Source organism: Herpailurus yagouaroundi, unplaced genomic scaffold (genome assembly GCF_014898765.1).
Source record: "Herpailurus yagouaroundi ecotype Mexico unplaced genomic scaffold, PumYag 29, whole genome shotgun sequence".
Taxonomy (NCBI): Eukaryota; Metazoa; Chordata; class Mammalia; order Carnivora; family Felidae; genus Herpailurus; species Herpailurus yagouaroundi.
This window is the reverse complement of record NW_024412377.1, coordinates 28,298,536-28,318,886: the sequence shown is the minus strand read 5'-3', so window position 1 is coordinate 28,318,886 and position 20,351 is coordinate 28,298,536. Positions and strand designations below refer to the sequence as shown.

The 20,351-nt window shown below is 37.9% G+C and overlaps 1 protein-coding gene across 1 annotated transcript in view; it reads right to left on the bottom strand.

Moving 5' to 3' along the window:
* Positions 1-20,046, bottom strand: part of IL7R (interleukin 7 receptor) — a 28,410-nt gene extending 8,364 nt beyond the window's left edge. Inside the window, exons 1-3 of the mRNA XM_040495256.1 lie at positions 19,862-20,046; positions 15,224-15,362; positions 3,805-3,962 (exon numbers count right to left, since the gene is read on the bottom strand). Of these exons, the coding sequence (XP_040351190.1) occupies positions 3,805-3,962; positions 15,224-15,362; positions 19,862-19,943 (379 nt within the window). The 5' untranslated portion in view covers positions 19,944-20,046. The remainder of the gene's footprint in view (positions 1-3,804; positions 3,963-15,223; positions 15,363-19,861) is intronic.
* Positions 20,047-20,351: the final 305 nt, after the last annotated feature.

Below are 20,351 nucleotides of genomic sequence, written 5' to 3'. Positions count from 1 at the left end.
TTTCAGCCTCCTCTGCAGTAGAATGTAGCCTTGTGAACAATGTGAGTGGAAATGTGCACCACCTCCCACCTGGCCCAGAAAGCTTACATGTGTGACCTTATGTTTGTTCCCTTTCCACCATTTGGAGTCATATGTTGAAGACAGTGGAACCACAGGATGAAAGAAGCCTGAATATTGTTTGAAAGAGCACCATGCACACATTAGAAATACCCATTTTGGCTTTTGTGTGAGCAAGAAATAAACTTACGGTGTTTGAGATATCATGTTTTAGGGCTTATTTGTTATAGCAGCTAGTGCTAATTCTACACTAAAACACATTCACTTTGCCTTTTGAATACTACAGAATTTGTTACTAAATAGCCTCAAAGCAGGAGTGTTTAAACTTTGAGTCTTCATTATTCCAATAAATCGGGTTTTAAGCTGGGAGCCTTGTACCTCATCTCAGCTATATAGAAGCTGAGGGTCTGCATTCTGTCCCTAAGCTCATAATTTTTAGTGTGACTTTAGTCTGGTTGGTATTAGCTCTGAATTCCTCTCTAGTCTCTTTCTTCTGTCTGCCTGCTGAGCAAACTTACTCTTAGGATCACAGGCACCATATATGAAATGCTGTTGGAGGGAAATAGGTTTTATTTCAGGCAGAACCTACCCTGAGAAAGGTACTGAATTCTTTGAAAAGCATGCATGTCAAGCAGCCTCCCCATCATTGACCAGGGGCTTTCCTGTCTTGGGTTCTTAGCTGCTCTATCACCAAAGCCTGGGACGTTTGTTTTCTAAAGATGGGGCAGCCACTTTTTTGCATGGCTGGTCTCAGAGAATGAGAGCACTTAGACTAAAATCTAATCTAAACCTATTGTTAATGAGAGAGTGTGTGTTCATTAAACTCTTACCCTCTAGACTGAGCTGAATTCTAGGCTCTCTGCACTGGGCTTTATGGCAGACTTGTTGACCCAGTAACGTGAACTCATGTAATGGAGTTTGGCTCACTTACTGTAGTCACTTGCTCATAGTGGTGACCACCTAAGTTTCTCCTGCATTGCCCCAGAGATCCTGAAAAAGAGGAAGGGTCTCCTTCTTTGCCCTTGGATGTCTTGTAAAAGGGGAAGTTTATCCTTCTTTACTTTTAGATTCACTATAGAAAGGGGAGATACCCTGGGGGAACAGGAGTAAAGGGTGCTGAGTGTAGAGAAACAGACCAACAGAGAACCCCTGCCAAGCCAGTTCCTACTCTTCATTCAAGGGAATAATTAAGATTCACATTTTCAGTGAAACCTCTGATGCTAAATTCCTTGCCTCTTCCCCATCTCTCAAGGTCTCATAATAATGGAAGAATTAAGGAAAGAACAGACTGATATTGATTAGACACCTACGAAGCACTTATGCCAGCTTCCACCAATAATCTCTATCATCACTACATTGATGAAGAAACTGAGTCTCAGAGAGGTTAATTAACTTAAGTTCAGGTTCCTATAAAATAGTTTGATATGATTTAAATCCAATTCTGTCTGATTCTGAAGCTCACTCTTCTTCATTTAGCTTTTCTTTCTGTACTCCATTATCTCACTCTGGCTTGTCCAGGTGTCTTCCAAATAGTGCTGTCTCTGGTTCAAAGAGTGTCTCTGAGCACATCAGAAAAAGTTGCTCATTTCTCAAGCAACATTTTTATAGCTTAGTTTATTCTGTGAGCAAACTGAACAATTACACAGACTCACTCTACCAAGACAAATGGGAAGGCAGGAAGCTGGCCCTCTAGCCTTATCAGAGGGCCCATATCTAAAGAAGGGGGAGTGAGGGGCAAGGTGGTTGCAGGGTAGCTCTGGTCTAGGGCTCAATCAGGAACTTCCAATTTAAATTCAATTAAATGACAGTTCTGCTAACCAAATGTCACCTTAGGAACCAGAAGAAGGTGCTGCTGAGCGACATACCTCCATTACCTCTCATCTGGTTGCTTAAGGGTGCTTTTCAAAGCCTGAAGGGGCTCACCACACCCAGTTCACAAGGGCCCAGGCTACCAGCTGTGAGCACAACTACCTTTCTTCCTTGGCCTCTCAGATGTGGCTTGGTAGGTTTGCTTCTGCTGAGATATAGAAAATAGGCTTCTGAGAGCACTGGATATGTGAGATCTGGGGATTCAGATCAGCAGGGTGCTACCTGGAGTCTTGAGTAGTCACATGCTCGCTCTGTAAAATGCCATGATGCTGTCAGAGGACTGAGAATCTCTGTCTTCCCTACCTGATTTTAGAGTAGTGAATATAGATTTGCAACCCCAATGTAAACATTTAGATATGGTGCTCTTGTGCAGTGCACAAACTGACCATCCATCCATAACAGCTTAGTCTCCAAATGACCAAAACCTACTTTGCTTGTGTCCTATATTCAGAATTACCTTGCAGTTACATTGGTTGTGGCCTATGTTGCTGTGTGTTCAATATGCACAAACCATTTGCCTAATGTCTCTTTTTCACTATCTGAACTTTTATAGGGTAATTATTCACACATGGAACTTTTGTTTTCATTCTTTATTTTACCAACTTAGTGAGGCAAAGCTGAGACTAGATTCAAAGTTTCTCACCTCTTTATTGTCTCTAATGAGTATTATTCTTTTACCTTTAATTTTCTTTTGGGATGGTGAAGAATGGGTTGAAAATAGGGAGAGAGAGTGAGCCATAGTACTTAAAACCAGCAAAAGAATGAATGTACCTCTTCTATCACTTTGACCAGTTTCCCTCCTACATATATTATTTCATTTGTAAATCTCCATAGGTATAATAAACACAAGTAGTCATTATTCCATTGCACTAATGCGTCATAATTGGCTTAGACATTCTCCTATATCAGAGTCTCTCTGAGGTTTTGAATGTAACTTTATTCACCCTAGGGTTATAATCTGTAAGTAATAGAAAAGAAAATTTCTTGGGTCTATATTCTCAATCTTTCTGATTATTTTGATTTACTTGCCTGGCAACTAAATGATGAATTGGTAATTAATATTGACTTATAGTCAGATAATTGAATGGATTTACTGATTCATATTACTATGTATATGACTATCATATAGATCAAAAGGAAACATGTAGGTGAATTTACCAATTTCGATTATAATTTTGTTTGAAATATTTTTTGACCAAATGTAATATGAATATTCTAGGCCAAATATTAATTGATATTAACTTTTCAAAATAACTTGATAATTTAACTAAACATACTCTGAATATGGTGGATATATGGGAAGAAGAATACAAGGAATTCAGGAGAAGGAAAGATGAAGAGGGAAAGGGCATCAGAGGTCCAGCTCTAGTGACTTCATGTAGAACTCTTCCTGCAATCTGTAGGTGCCAATCACTATCTTTCATGGCTGAGTTTGAAGACCCTCAAAATTCTTTTTAAAAAACTTTTAAAAAATGTTTATTTATTTTTGAGAGAGAGATAGAGTGTGAGCAGAGAAGGGGCAGAGAGAAAGGGAGACACAGAATCAGAAGCAGGCTCCAGGCTCCGAGCTGTCAGCACAGAGCCCAATGCAGGGCTCAAACTCACAAACTTTGAGATCATGACCCTAGCCAAAGTTGCACACTTAACCCGCTGAGCCACCCAGGCATCCCCCTCAGAATTCTCTCATATTAAGAATTAGTGTCACATGCTTCAAAACTTCCAGATTTTAAAAAAATTCCTTCCATTAAGGACTTTGCTATTCTCTATTGCAAAAAGCTTTCATGATTTGTCTACTTTTAACATGCAGAAAGTCCAGACACAATCAGTGTCTTCATATATGTCCGAATGGCAAGCCTACTCCCATATACAATTTCTTACCTATCTTGACTACATTCATTTTCCTGCAAGTTATCTTTTTTCCTTTAAGCTTCACACATATTTCGCTGTCTCCAATCAGTAAGAATTTCTTTGTCCTGATGAAATACATCTCTTGCATTTTATTAAAAGTCAGGCATTTCACATCCAAAAGAGCCCCACTGTAGAAACAAAAAAGGAATCTATCTTAATTCAAGTAAGAGTTTCTGTATACAATGGAATAGCATTACATGTACATTTCAGTTTTGTGACTTCAACTCTGTCCACTGGTATGTGGGTGTATAGGTGCTTGTGTGTGTGTGTGTGTGTGTGTGTGTGTGAGAGAGAGAGAGAGAGAGAGAGAGAGAGAGAGAAATTAAATAATGTGGCTTCTTGGTACCATCACAATGGTATAATGATGATATACTCTGGCGTTACATGCAACTGAATATGAAACTGTCAAAGCCTGTTCGTGAAAAACCTGGAAAATTCCTATTTTTAAATAATTGATCATTGAAAAACAAAAATGTTTTGTAGGTGGTTAGATAATTGCTCTTTTTGATGTTCTGCAGAAATAAATTCAGGAAATAAAACCTGTAAAGGAACATTGACCAAAACAAAGTTAAAGGAAATGATACAATAGTCTAGAGGATTATATACATAAAACAATATACACTTAATGAGTAATTTGGGGACTTTAAAAGGTAATTTTGACTGTGCTCCACTTTTACCTCATCAAAAAACTTTAAAATCAACCTTTATTCCCATGTTCCCTTTCCTCTTCCCAACTAAGATCAGTCTTTAAATAAACTGAGGAAGAGAGATTGTTGCTTATTGTACAACTAACATCAAAAGCTTCACATTGCCCTTTTTTCAATAAAAAGTATAACTATTAGGTCCAGTAATAGCAGAACAACTTGTATCATACTAACCTTCCAATATGTAACTATTATCAACTTTGGACAAGATATTTTTGAAAATCCTTTTCAAAAGTTTTAAAGAGTAATCAAAAGTATGCAGAAATTACAGGGAATTTTTAAAAAATGTTAACTTATTTAATTTGAGAGAGAGATAGAGAGGGAGCAGGGGAGGGGCAGAGAGAGACGGAGACAGAGAATCCCAAGCAGGCTCCATGCTGTCAGTGTGGAGTCCAGTGTGGGGCTTCAACCCATGAACTGTTAGATGATGACCTGAGCCCAAATCAAGAGTTTGAGTCTTCACCAACTGAGCCACCCATGCACTCTGAAAGGGAGTTTTATCCTTTATAAAAGGGTAGATGAGCTCCTTGTTCCTGCTTTTTTCTTTTTCTTTGTTTGATAGCACTCCTCAGGTCACACTGTGACAGGCATCTAGAATCTAACAAAAAGCCACAGTTTTATTGTCTTGAGAAGTTAGAGGACTTCTTGTGTGGATGGATATTTTTAATGGGGAAAGGCCTAGAAATGAGGAAGCTATGGAGAGATCTGCATATAACCTCGGCTCATATCATTATATGTCCCTTTAATTGTCAAGTATGAAGGAAACTCTAAGGAAACCATGGGAAAGGAATAGCTAGATGACACTAGAAATAACTGAGCTGCGATTTTAGGTATTATCTCAAAAGAAAAGAGAATTTAAAGATTAATCCAGTCAAGTTAACTAACAGAGTTCAAATCAACAGTTGGCAGAGTAAGTTAACAGAATCCAGAAAACTTGTTGTCAATAATGTCTTTCCTATAGTCAAAAGCTACTACAAATGACTTAAGAAAAGAAAAATGAGACCCATAGTCAAGACAAAAAACAGTCAATGGAAACTGACCCTAATGTGACCAGATGTTAGAATTAGCAGAAAAAGACCTTAAAGCAGCTTTTGTAAATATGTTTAAGGGCTGAAAAAAGGATATGGTCATAATGATTGAATAGATACATAATGTTAGTGGTGAAATGGAAACTATAAAAGAAAACAAAATGAAAATGCTATAACTGACAAGTAAATCTAAAATCTTTAAAAATGTACTGAGTGTTGGGGCACCTGGGTGGCTCAGTCGGTTAAGCGTCCGACTTCAGCTCAGGTCATGATCTCGCGGTCTGTGAGTTCGAGCCCCGTGTCGAGCTCTGGGCTGACGGCTCAGAGCCTGGAGCCTGCTTCCGATTCTGTGTCTCCCTCTCTCTCTGCCCCTCCCCTGTTCATGCTCTGTCTCTCTCCGTCTCAAAAATAAATAAACTTAAGAAAAAAAAATTTTTTTTTAAATGTACTGAGTGTATTGGAAGGACTTAATAACAGATTGAAGATGGCAGAAGAAAGGGTTGTTGAACTTGAAGATAGATCAATAGAAATATTAAGTCTGATAAAACAAAATCTCAGTGACCTGTAGGATGATATCAAGACTATTAATAGAAGAACACTTCCTCAACCTGAAACAGGAAATTTAGGAAGAGTCTACAATTAACATCATACTTAATGGTGAAATTTTGAACATTTTCCCCTAAGATACAGACAAAACAGGAATATGCAGTTTCACCATTTTTACTCAACAATTTACTGGAGGTTCTAGCCAGTGTGTAAAACAGGACAAACAAGCAAACAAAAACATATCCAGGTTGTAAAGGAAGAGAAAAAAAGCCTTTCTTTATTAGCGGACAGCATTATATAGACTCTCCAACAAAATTACAGGAACTAGTAAGTTGAATTCATCAAAGTAAGAATATAAAGGACAATTATATTTCTACAGACTAGTATCAAACAATTAGAAAATAAATTTTAAAACCAACAGCTCCATTTATGACACCAATGAAAACATAAAATGCTTAGAGATAAAATTAATAAAGGATGTTCAAGGCCTTTGAAATAGAAATTATAAAATATTCCTCAGAGCTATTAAAGGAGATCTAAATAAATGAAGACATACATTCATGGATTAGCAAATTTAGTACTAAGAAGATGGGAATATCCCCTAACTTGGTGTATGTAATATTAATCAAAATCTCAGCAGGATTTAAAAAAAATTGACAAGCTGATTCTAAAATTTATGTGGAAATACAAAAAACTCAGAAAAGCCAAAATCACACTGAAAAAGTAGAACAAATATGTAAGATTCAGAGCAGTTGATTTCAAATTTACTATAAAGCTATGATAATTGGGCAGTCTTAGCCCTGGTGTAAGAATAAATAAAAGGATCAATAGAAAGTATAAAGAGTTCAGAAATAGGCTCACACATAGAAGGTTAACTGATTTTCAATACAAGTACTCTATCAATTCAATGGGAAATAGAAAATTATTTCAACAAATTGTCCTGGAACAAGTATACAAATGTAGGGAAAATATGACCCTTAATCTCATGCAAAATTAATTAGATACGGATTATAGACCTAAATGTAAAGGCTCAAACTACAAAATATCTGGAAGAAAACATAAGAAAATATCTTTTTGACTTTACGAGGGGACAAAGGGAGTAATGGCACACAAAACACTGAAACATAAAAGAGGGGGAAAAAAAGGGTGCCTGGGTGGCTCAGTGGGTTAAGCGTTGTACTCTCGCTTTTGGCTCAGGTCATGATCTCATGGTTCTTGGGTTTGAGCGCTGGGTGGGGCTCTTTACTTGCTTTTGGCTCAGGTCATGCTCTCACAGTTCTTGGGTTTGAGGCTGGGTGGGGCTCTTTACTAACAGCCTGCTTGGGATTCTTTCTCTCCCTCTCTGCCCCTCCCATGCTTGTCCACAGACATAAGTTCATGCACACACACACACATGTGCTCTCCTTCTCTCTGTCTCTCTCATTCTCTCTCAATAAAAAAACAAACAAACAAACTTAAGGGGCACCTGAGTGGCTCAGTGGGTTAAGCCTCGGACTTCAGCTCAGGTCATGACCTCACAGTTCATGAGTTTGAGCCCCAAGTCAGGCTTCTATACTGACAGCTTGAAGCCTTGAGTCTGCTTCAGATTTCTATGTCTTCCTCTCTCTCTTTGCCCTTCCCCAGCTCACATTTTCTCTATCAAAAATAAATAAATAAACTTAAAAAAAATCTACTGCACCTTTACAAGAAAAAAAAGACATTGGACTTTCATCAAAATGAAAACTTTCTGCCTATTAAAGTACACCTTAAGAAAATGAAATGGCAAGCTACACACTGGCAGAAAATAGTTGTAATGAAGATATCTGACAAAGGAATTGTATCCAGAACATATAAAGAATTCATGCTCATCAACAATAAAAGGATAAATAATTGGGTGAAAAGGACAAAAGGCTTTAACAGGCACTTGCTACAAGAAGACATGCAAATAGCCAGCAAGTATGCAAAATGATGGTCGACATGATTTGTTACTTGAAATACATAAATAAAAATCACAAGGTACTATTTCAAAGCCAAATGTTGGAGATGACTTTAGCTCTCACACTCTGTTGGTGGGAAAGTAGAATGGTATAACCACTTTGGAACACTGCCGGATAGTTTCTTATAGTTAAATACACACCAAGCCTATGATATAGTAATTCCATGCTGAGGTTTTTACTGCAGAGAAATGAACAAACTAATTTGTACAAAAATTTTGACAGCAACTTAAAAATTAATAGTCTCAAATTTGGAAAGAAAAAAAACCTCGAATATCCATGTAAAGGAGAAAGGATTACAAATTTGTGATATATTCATTCGGTGGAATGAAAACGCAGCAATTGAAAAGATGAGATCTGAAACGTGCATCAATGTGGATAAATCTCAAAAAGAAAAGAGTAAACAGTGTGTTACTCCACTTATAAGAAGTATTGGAAACTGGCAAACCCAAAGGGTGATGGATTGTTCACAGGGGAGGGGTGGCTAGAAGGGGACAGAAGGGTAAAAGAAATGTTTTGTATGAAGGAAAGAATGAAAAGTATGTACACTTATTGCAACAATAATTAAAAAATGCAAAATAAAAATAAAAGTACTCATTTCTCTTTCTTTTCCAATCGTCATTTTAATTTCTGTCTCCTGTGATAAACATGATTACCAATTTGTTTTCCTATATGCTCTTCCAGCCAAATAGCCCTGAAAAGAGGGATAGCTGGCTCAAATTGGAAGTGGGGATTGTAGCAAGAAAAAAAAAAAAAGAAGAAAAAAAAGAAAATGAGTTTGCTTACATGAAAAGAATTCTTTTCATTAACCAGATATTTTTAAAAATATCACAGGGAATATATTCCAAAAATGTCCTTTGCTACCTATGGTACAGAATGTGTTGGTTTTCTTTGGTAAATTAGATGTGTGTACACTTGCCTCAACATGTGCTCAAGTGAGCCCTTTCCAGGATTGTTGCTGGATTCTGAGCAGAAAGAACATGTCTGTGTGGCTTGAGGTGAGGTGGGTGTGGGGTTAAAATCTGAGGAGGATGGCTCGGCTGTAGGTGCACAATCTCCCTGTTCTAGGCTGCTGTGGTCTTTGAGTGACTAGTTACATTCCTGTATTCAAACAAAGACAGAGATGGGTCAAGAAATTTTAAGTTTATTAATTGGCTAAATATATTTACTATTTGTGGAACATCCCTTAAAATTGCCACCTTCCCCAATTATAGTTTTTTTGTTAACTGTTAATCTTTCAGGGTATGCAGCTATGTGGCTTTAAATGTGTGTGTGTGTGTGTGTGTGTGTGTGTGTGTATGTGTGTGTACGTGAGTGTGTTGGAGTTTCTAGTGAGTGTGTCCCTCATTGGGCTAACTGGGTTTTCCCCCTTGGAGTAGAGTAAATATTAAAAGCAAATTTTTAAGTTGGGCCAGATGGATACCAGGGAACAAACTTGGGAGGAATGTCATATGGACAGTTCTGAAGATAGCCTACATTTCCTAATTTGATAAAGATGGAGGGGGAGAATTAGAGCATGATCCCATTTCTGAATTTTAGGTAAACATATGATGTGGAGAAATTAGAAAGGCAATGCCTTTTAGTTCAGTCAATGAGTTTGCAATATATTTTTAAATTTTTTTTTCAACGTTTTTTATTTATTTTTGGGACAGAGAGAGACAGAGCATGAATGGGGTAGGGGCAGAGTGAGAGGGAGACACAGAATCGGAAACAGGCTCCAGGCTCTGAGCCATCAGCCCAGAGCCCGACGCGGGGCTCGAACCCACGGACTGCGAGATCGTGACCTGGCTGAAGTCGGACGCTTAACCGACTGCGCCACCCAGGCGCCCCTGCAATATATTTTTAAGTGAAGCATAGTACAATATTCAATTATAAATCCTTAACAGGTAGCAAGTTTTTCGTATTGTTAGAAGTTTAAAAAGAACCTAAAATGGCATTCTTGGTTTATTCCCACTTTTTGGAAAATAAGATAAATGAGCAAAAAAAAGTAAATAAATAAAGGATCACCCTATGGCTGACTTCTGAGCTTGGGCATCCTTTTAAGGGGTCTGAATTCCAGGAGCCACCCTATGTGGAGGGGAAGCCATGTTTGTTGCTAAGAAGAACCTATGGCCTGGAATAGACAATCTTCTTTGTGCCAATGACACTGGCTTCAGGCAAATGGAAGACACTTAGTGTATTCCCCACGAGTTCAACTCAATTCAATGTAATTCATTTCAACTCACTTACCTAATTTGAAACAATTTCCTTGGTTGCTAAATATGTATTGTTAAGGTTAGACGTATTCTAGAATGACACTGTCCAACACAATAACCACCTCCCAATATGTGGTTATTGAACACTTGAAATATCACATGTGATGTGCTCTAACTATCAAATATACAACAGATTTTGAAGATGCAAAAAGTAATGTAAAATATCTCATTAATGTTTGTGTTTATATTGATTACATGTTGAAGTGATAATATCTTAGATATAGTATATTAAAGTGTATTGTTAAATCAGATATGTTAAATTAAATTAATGTCACCTATTTATATTTTATTTATTAAAATGTTGCTACTAGAAAACTTAGAATTATATATGTGGCTCACACATTTATGGATCATACTATATTTCTGTTGGAAATACCCAAAATTCTAGGGTATTTTGGGGGCAGAAAAAAGCACCACAAGTATCCAATGTTAAAATTAAACACAGAGACCGCACTTGAAAATTCCCTGAGCAGACAAAACAAGTTCGTCATATATGCAAATATTATTTTAGCTTACTTTACAAGACAAGCAAGATTAACTTAACCTGGGTCACTTCTTGTTTATGCCTCTGAAAATCATAAGCAAAACTTAAACCATTTGCCAAAATTGATATGAGGTAACCACCAACCAATTTCCTTTTGGTTAAGAAAATTCTAATATTATAGCCAATCATTGTAAAGAATAGACACTCATTGTCTTTACACTATATAAGTTGCTTTATAACAATATACCTCTGAGCCTCATTCTATATTTTAGTTTGAGCACAGCTGGTTTGCAACCTGTCTTTTTGGTACATGCTCAATAAACTTTTAGAAATTACTATTTCAGTGATTTACTGGCTTTATTTCTGGGGTGGCTTTTTTTTCATGTACTTTTGACCCCAGTAGTACTATAAGCCAACAAATTTGGGCCTATACGACCTTCCCAGAGGGCATCAACAGTAACCCACTCACACAAACCCTCTTGTTCTGAAAATAGGGAGAGATTCCTGGGGAGACCATAGTGCCTACTTCTTCAATTTAGCTCCAGCCTCCTAAATCTCTTTCAATCTTGTCTGGTTTAGCTTGATAAATGCATTTCTCCTGATGGGGCAGACAGATATCTACATGGAAACATTAAAAAGCAGAAACAAAAACTGTAGCCTTTGTTCCTCATTTGGCCTCTAAAGACAGAATCTATCTCAAAAATATTTAGCAACTTTGAAAGTTAGCATGGTTTACTGGAGAAGGACTAAATTAATAACCCCTGGCAGATATTGCTAGGTAACTCTAGAATATGAGATAAATTTGGCAGGGTGCCTGTGACATTGGTGGTAAATCATAGAAACTAAAAATGACATATAGGAAGTGTTATCTGTAGGTGGCACATGGAGGTGACTGTGATGCTCCCAAGAATGTGGAAACAAACAAAAAAATCAGTTGCCTTCGAGAGCTGACTATGGACCTTATACAAGCACCTAGAAAGCAGGGTCCCAAAGTCAAGTGCCCACAGTGTCTACGAAAGTAACATAAATGCGAAAAGTGGGCTTACGTTCAGGGCTGAGATTTAATTGTTCATCCACAGAAGCAGCAAGAATTCTGTTCAGGCCCTTTTGCTGGATGGGCCTGCTATTATCAAATCTGATTTTTAAAGAGATACCTAGATGTTTAAGTGCTGGTAGCTAGTCTTAAAACATTAAGCACTTTGAGATCTGAACCAAATAACTTTAAACTTTAAAAAAATTTTTTTTAAATATTTATTTATTTTTGAGAGACAGAGAGAGACAGAGCATGAGCAGCAGAGGGGCAGAGAGAGAGGGAGACACAGAATCTGAAGCAGGCTCCAGGCTCCGAGCTGTCAGTAGAGAGCCCAACGTGGGGCTTGAACTCAGAAACTGCGAGATCATGACCTGAGCCGACGTCAGATGTTTAACTGACTGAGCCACCCAGGTGCCCCAACTAACTCTAGTCATAAAACCAACAAATAAATTTCCTTTGTTTTGCTTCCATATTTACTGAACAACCTTTTGATCTCATTTTTAATAAAAATCAATCTACATTGAGAATTAAGTACTATTTACAGGTATTGACCATATGCCAACCACCCCAATGAAATGTGGTTGTTATGATCAGAGAGCTTAAGTAACAACTCCTTGGTCACAGAGCTCCTTAAGTGTTACTATGGGGATTCTAACCTAGGTGCTTGCTTTTAGTGCCTCTGTTGTGTTATTCCAGGTACCTGAGAGGTGGTTAAGTTTCTGGTGAATAAAAAATTTTCAGATCCCTCAGTAAGAGTGGATTTATATGGACATATACTCCATTGGTCCACTCTGTTCCTCTTCTCCCCAAACACCCACTCCTATTGGTCCTGAGCCCAGTGTGAATATTTGGGTATCTATAATAATTGTATCTATAAGTGTGAAATCTTCAATTGGCATATTGGTAATATAACTCTGTGATTTTGGCTAATCCAAGTCCATTCCTGGGAAATGGATCTTCTCATTGAACACCAAGTAATTTGGTTTCTAACCCCAGGAGACTGGTGACCAGATCAGGCGGTAAACTCTTCTATGAATATGCCCCTAACAAGCCTGCTGGGAAACAGCATCTGGTTTCTGTCAACAATTCCACCTGTGAAAAGACTTCAGAAGAAAGTACATTTTTCAATGATTTCCAATTTCTTCTTTATAAACATGTTAAAGGAACAGAAAGCTCCAATGAAGCTAGTTACATTGGCAAAGCAACCTAGCCTCGTAGGCAAATACAGCACTCCAAGTGACTTTGACTTGAGAAACAATGTTCCTCCTGGGATTTGGAGTTGCATGAAAGTCCCCCCTCAAAGTGTGGATACCTTCACAAACACAGATGCTCTCCAGAATCACCCTAGCCTCCTCATACTTAGTGTTTCACACTGAAAACATGTCTTAAGACAATCCCTTTCCAACCAAAATACATAAATCCAATTGCAAACCCCCATTGGATGCTGCAGATAGATTATAATATGACAGAAGTAATCAAAAGACTTGCAAAAGGAAGTGGGCAAGTTTGTTCAAGTGGTCAAGGAAGTGGTGTGAGTGAAAGTGGACAGAAAGCTCAGCCTCAGCTTCCTGAGGAGAAACTATATGAACACTGCTGTCCACCAAATAGCGTGGTGGAGAACCCAAAGTCACATAACTGTTGGAGGGGATTTTGTCCATAAAAAGGAGCACATGGCTGGAATAAGCTGTTTGCCTGTTTTAGTGTAGTTTAGTTGCAGTATAGATTCTGGACATCGTAGATTCCTATTCTGACAGATTTTATTCCTGGAAAGTGTGTTATAGAAGTGAACCAAGAAGCAGACTGAGAACACACAATGGAATTCAAGTCCAAGATTGTGTTCTCGAAAGACTGCATCAGGAAGCATTGCATGAGCACATTCAGGAAGCTCCTGTAATTTAATGTAAGGCATGGAATTTAGGGCTTGTCTAGACCATATATTAGGGGATTGGTGAGAGTCTACTGAATTTAAGAAGCCCTCTTTTACTACTAGTGGGTCTTGACTCCCTTTTCTTGGTAAGAACCTACTTAGGGCATTTGATATGAATTTGGAAATAGCCCTAAGTTAGAATTTCATGTTGGAGTATCTTTTTCAAGTCATCAGAGACAGTAACCCAAGGCAATGAGATGGTTTATAGAGGGAGAAGAAAACTCTCTGAGTTTTTCACCAAACTTTCAAACCAGAGAGAGACTTACTTTTTTTCTTTGCCTTTTCCCTGAGGCCTTATGAAAACAAGAGCCAGATTATTCCTGCTGATTTTTGGAAAATTGATACTAAGGGTACCATCTAGAGTCAAACTGTGCCAAGAAGGTGGAAGTTAGGTCTGTATTCATAGATTTTTTTATTTTAATGCCTCTTTCCCAATAATTATATAACGGATATGTCTTCCAATTAAATTATTATTTTTTTAAGTTTATTTATTTTGAGAGAGAGAGAGAGAGAGGGAGTGAGTGGGAGAGGAGCAGACAGGGAAGGAGAGAGAAAATCCCAAGCAGGCCCTATGCTGGCAGCGCAGAGCCCTGTGTGCGGCTCGAACTCACAAACCATGAGATCCTAACCTCAGCCAAAATGGAGAGTCGGATGCTCAACCAACTTAGCCACCCAGGCACCCCTTTAATTCAATTATTAAAGTATTACATCATTTATTTATCCAAACCTCCCTATGAATTTGTATAACTCATTTAACAGGTGAAGAACTTGAGGCCTACATGAGTTCCATAGCTTGCTTTAGGTTGAAAAGCTAAGACGGTGCTGGTACTGGGATTAGAAAACAGGCAACAGCCCTCCAGAGTGCAGCAAGACACTAGATTGTCTCAGGCAGATAAATTTTGGGGGAGGAGTGTTCTAAGAAAGCAAGATTTAAAGTCTGCTATGAAGGGGGCGCCTGGGTGAATCAGTCGGTTAAGTGTCCAACTTCGGCTCAGGTCATGATCTCATGGTCTGTGAGTTCAAGCCCCGCGTCGGGCTCTGTGCTGACATCTCAGAGCCTGGAGCCTGTTTTGGATTCTGTATCTCCCCCCTCTCTCTCTGCCCCTCCCCTGTTTGTGCCCTGTCTCTCTTGCTCTCAAAACTAAATAAAATATTAAAAGAAAATAAATGCTAAAGTCTGCTATGAAGTCAGGAGGGTTGGGAGATCTCCAAGTTCCATACCATCAGCTTGCTGTACCAGCAAGGACTGACTGACAGGAGAACCTATGAAAGTATCTTTGCTGGAGTATTTTGGTGAAGAACAAGGAGTTTCAGGAAGTTTTTGGAATTCATTCGATTTTAGTACTTGACAATTATGCTCCATACTCTTTCCTTTGCTGCGTAGTACATGAAAAGAGAGACAGGATTTCCAGGCACCCGTAGGAGCCAATATTCCTCACCATATTTCAAATTCCAGATTGGTGCTATTGACATCTGGGTCGTCAAAAGTACAGGTCAGCAAGTGCTGGGATCCATCCACTTCCAACTGACTGTAACACGAGAATGGATAGTCATCCAGTTCGGCATCATCAAAGTCTCCTGGGGAGGAACAAACCTGTAGTTGTTAATGGGGCAAATATGTGCATCCTTTTGAAATCTGGAGTGACATTAATGAAATGGCAGCCTTTGGGGGCAGACATGAGGGAGCTGTTATAAGTTTATCTCAAGAAGAAAAGCCCAAGGCAAAAGACAGAAAAACCAAAGCCAAAGCAGAAAAGATCCCAAATCCAAACCAAAATAATACCTAAAGAGCACAGATTTTTCTAGAATCATAATGATTTTTCTAAATCATAAAAATTAATAAATAACTTCCAAATATTCATTTTTAAATACATTATACTCTTTTTCTTTTTAAAAAATGTTTATTTCTGAGAAAGAGAGAGAGAGAGAGAGAAAGGGAGACACAGAATCGGAAGCAGACTCCAGGCTCCAAGCTGTCAACGCAGAGCCCAATGCCGGGCTGGAACCCAAGAATCGTGAGATCATGATGTAAGCCAAAATGGAGAGTTGGACACTCAACACACTGAGCCACCCAAGTGCTCCTATCTCCAAATATTTCTAAATACCTCTGACACTGGGTTAGTGCATTAGAGATCTAGAGTAAAATACTAAACATACACTTTCCTTTCTACACTATAATTTCTTCTGTTAATTAGTGAATTTCAAATAAGAGATACTCTATCTCTATTATTCAAATGCTACCTAGCCTTTGGCTTTATTACTAATCTTCATTTATTTCCTCCCAAGTATTTTTTGAATGAAGGAAGATGAGAGCTATCATACAGTCAGAAGTTCACTTTTTTTAAGGGATAGATTTCCCTTACCTGAATAGGAATTCCAACTAAAAGTACAATTGATTATCTACAGTGTGAATATTTATTTAAAGCAATTTGTCTTAAGCTACTAAGGCAAATGTGATTAGATTAGATCTGCTGGGACTCAGATCTGGTGGACTTTCCTACAAATCCTATAGGTATTACTTCAGTGCTTATAGATCCTTCTTCTATAGATACTGTATCTTAAGATATTATCAGAATTCTGAAAGTATGTAGTGAGCCAGAATCTTTTGTCAGTCACTTTTGGTAAGTACAATTTGTCATAGATTGTATTCGGTTTTTTTAAACTGGGTTGAGGCCCTTAAGATTCAATAGACATTTTGTATCTATATTTCATAATATTTAATAGAAAAAAATGTATCAGCAAATATACTTGGACTGAGACCTGAGAAAATCCAGAGTAACCGAAGCCATTCTCAGAGTAATCAAGTGTGAGCTTATGATGGCTTCTAGGTCCATCGTTACTAAAAATCACTTTGGCCCATCAATGCTAGAAATTAGAAGCTTCTAGAGCTTCAAATAGGATACAGAATATACTAAAATCAAACCCGTTGAGTGTCCTGAAGGTCCTTTTTACTTAAATTACCAAGTAGTTCTGTGGGAAAATTAGTAAAGCTGGTTGTGAGTGGAGTGGACCAACTAGATGAGTGACAGGTTGGTTCAGTCAAAGCCACAAATCTTGAAAAACTACATCAAGATAAAAAGCTGTGGGTGCTGCTCTGATCGTTCCTAGAATCCATAGGCTTACAATTCTGCCACAAGCAAAGATTCCTTATGTAATTTCAGTAGGGTATAGACCCCTTCCTGATGACAGGCAGGTTTTTGTTTGTTTCTTGAGAGAGAGAGAGAAAGAGACAGAGAGACAGAGAATCTTAAGCAGGTTCCATGCTTTGCACAGAGCCTGCCATGGGGCTTGATCTCATGACCGTGAGATCATGACCTGAGCTAAAATCAAAAGTCAGACGATCAACTGACTGAGCTACCCAGGTGCTCCCTGATGACAGTTTTAAATAATGAGGGGCAACCCACTATTTAGGGCTCACACTTTAAACCATGTTTATTCCTAATCTGATAGCATTAAAACCTCGTCTCCTAAAACCTTTTCTCAGTGGAACAGTGGTGGTTGTAGCCTGCCTTTACACAGCAGTCCTCATTCTGTTTTGAGGTTTTCTCTTCTTTAAATCTTCCACCAATCCTGTACAACAGAACCTACATTACTATTTGGATTCAGACTTCTGTGGATCAGCTTTGTGTCCAAAATTCCTCAATATACAATATAATACAATATACAAGATAAACCGGAGAGCATAGACTAGCAGATGCTGAGCACCAGCAGAACAAGGCATTCCTACCACCCTTAGCCATCCAGTCTGGTGAAGTGTGTCTGATGTATATGCTTATACAATATACAAAACACTAGTCATACAATTAAAGTGGCTATGTTTTGAGAAGCAGCTTACTGGCTCTTTAGGAGATGTTACTGGGCAAAATTGCTTTGTAACCAAGAAAAATTCCCCTCAACAACTTGCAAAATTGCATGGCATTTTACAAAGAGAATGTTCTACCTGACCTAAGCTGAAAAATTCTTAGAGTATTATACACAGTGGTTAAAACCTCCAACACCAGAGCTGGACAGATGTGGGTTTAAATTCTTCCTATTTTACTTTGTAACTGTGGTCCCTGTCAGGTTACTCAACCTCTCTACACCTCAGTGTTTTGATATGGAAATTCACATTATATGAGAAATCATTGAACAAATATATGCAAAGAGTTAGCTTAGAACATAGTAAGCACCTTGGGGTGCCTGGGTGGCTCAGTTGGTTAAGCATCTGACTTCACCTCAGGTCATGATCTTGTGGTTTGTGAGTTCGAGCCCTGCATCGGGCTCAGAGCCTGGAGCCTGCTTTGGATTCTGTGTCTCTTTCTCTCTGCCCTTCCCCCACTCTCACTCTGTCTCTGTCTCTGTCTCTGAACAATAAATAAACATTAAAAAAAAAAAAAACATAGTAAGCACTGAATAAGGGTTAGCTATGATTATTATCATTTTTCTGTTTTTGAGAAATAAGTAATGAAACGGTAACACAAGAATTCTAATTCTAAGAATCTACATGAAACCTTTGGGGATCCTTTGAAAGAGTTCTATGTCAAAGGTATTATTATTATGATTTTGAAATTACATAGAACTTTTCAACAGTGAGTTAACTTACTATTCTTTCAATACTATCTAAGCATATTTGTCTATAAAAATTTAGTTTTTTAAAATATGCATTATTGACAAGGCCGTGTGGTTTGGAAGTCTTCCTGTTGAAAGGAATTAGTTGATCAAAAACATACATGGTTTGGATTATTAAAAAATATCCCTTTCTTCTATCATCCTTGTGGTTATCAACAAACTAATCTTTCAACAAAGAGCAGTGGATTATTATACACCCCAAACTGAAAAGTATTTTGAGGTGATCAATGTGGATGGGTGGTTATAGATATCCTAAATAAAACTGAAATTTGAAAAATTGAAGTGAAACTCAGCTTTCAGTTAGAATTCTTATTTCTTTTCTTAAAAAGTATGGCCATCAGGGAGAAATAGAAGGAAAATATTATACTCCAAAGAGTAAGAATTAGGTGTTACCTGCCAAGCAGCTATCTGTGCAAATATAAGGGGACATGTACCAAGGAATTATGATCATCCCCACAAAGTGATTCATATACGGTCACACTGAAAAATGTCAGCTTTCTGACAATTCCCTTAGTGAAAATATTCTAGGGATTTCCACCCTTAGTAATTACATGACTTAACATATCTAAGTTGAATCATTAAGCTGATGTCTTTGGTATCTTTGATAGGAAAATACTTTTCAACTCTTAGAGCCAAAGAGCTTAATTATCGGGAGCAAATGGGTGGTTCAAATTCCCAGGTGGCTCCTCTTGTTGCCATTTTGTCTTTGTTTACAGTTGTGTTGTCATTATGACCTAGTTTCTAAGTAGATAGCATTGGCTTGTAGGTGCTAAGTATTTCAAGGATCCCAAAGGGAATTACTATATGATGATAAATGTGTTGATATGAAGGCAATTAAATATATTTTTAGGAGACAACTAATACAGATCTTTCTCTGTTCAATTATTCACCAAGTAAGAATCTCACATAAATATCAAAACTGAAGGATTTTGAAGGAATTTTCAAATATTCAATTCAAATATTGAATGTTTACTACGTTCTAGACACTTTTAGGTGCTGGAGATATGGTGATGGTAAGTGCAGACAAAGCTGTTCTTTCTGGAAACTATTTTATCATGAGAGTTATGCTTTTGGAACCTCTTAAAAAACTAAACAAAATAAATGTAGTTTGATTTTTTTAACAAGGTTAAATTACCTTGGAGATTCTCCAACAAGCACAACCATTGCACCTATATGGGTATTCCTTTTGTAAGAGTAGAAACATTGACCAACATTTAAGATCCACATTTATAGAGTTAAATGCATTCTTTCTAGACAATTCTAAGACTTTATACCACCCACAGTATTGTTTCCTGGCCTCCTGTCCCCGTGGTTAGAACTTACAAATGACAGAAAAATGACAGAATATATGGTAATTCTCCAACTCCATTCTAACCCAGTGTCCAGATCAGGTCTTTGGGGATCTAAGTAACCCGAAGCATATGCTAGAGATAACCTGAAATCCTAAAGAAAAGTTAGAAATGACTCACCATTCTGTGCATAGCCACTTTCTCCAGAAACGACTTGAAGTAAATAGAAAACCATACCAAAAGCTGTACCTAGAATCATCATTCTGAGAGAGAGAAAGAGAAGAGAGGGGAGGTGTGTGAGCCTGTGTGTAGGAATGAATGAGAGACAGAGCACCAGTGAGAGAGAGAGAGAGAGAGGCACCGATCTACAGCTTTAGCACTTTATACTTATTTAACCACAGACAGGGGGAAGTATAAACACAGCAAAAAAGAAGGCAAGTGCCAGAAACAGGAAGTCTGAGTAAAAGTATTGCTGTTGTAAGCAGAGGTAGAGGAAACGAAGGGATAGAGCATTTGAATTATTGTACCTCTTTGGTATTCCTGTAAGTCCCCAAACTTATTGTGCTTATTCCAGAATAAGGTAGTACATTCAAATATAGTCCAAGATACCTGAGACTATAGAGTGTGAATAAGGCTCAGTTCAAAAAATAATCACAAAACAAAACTGTAA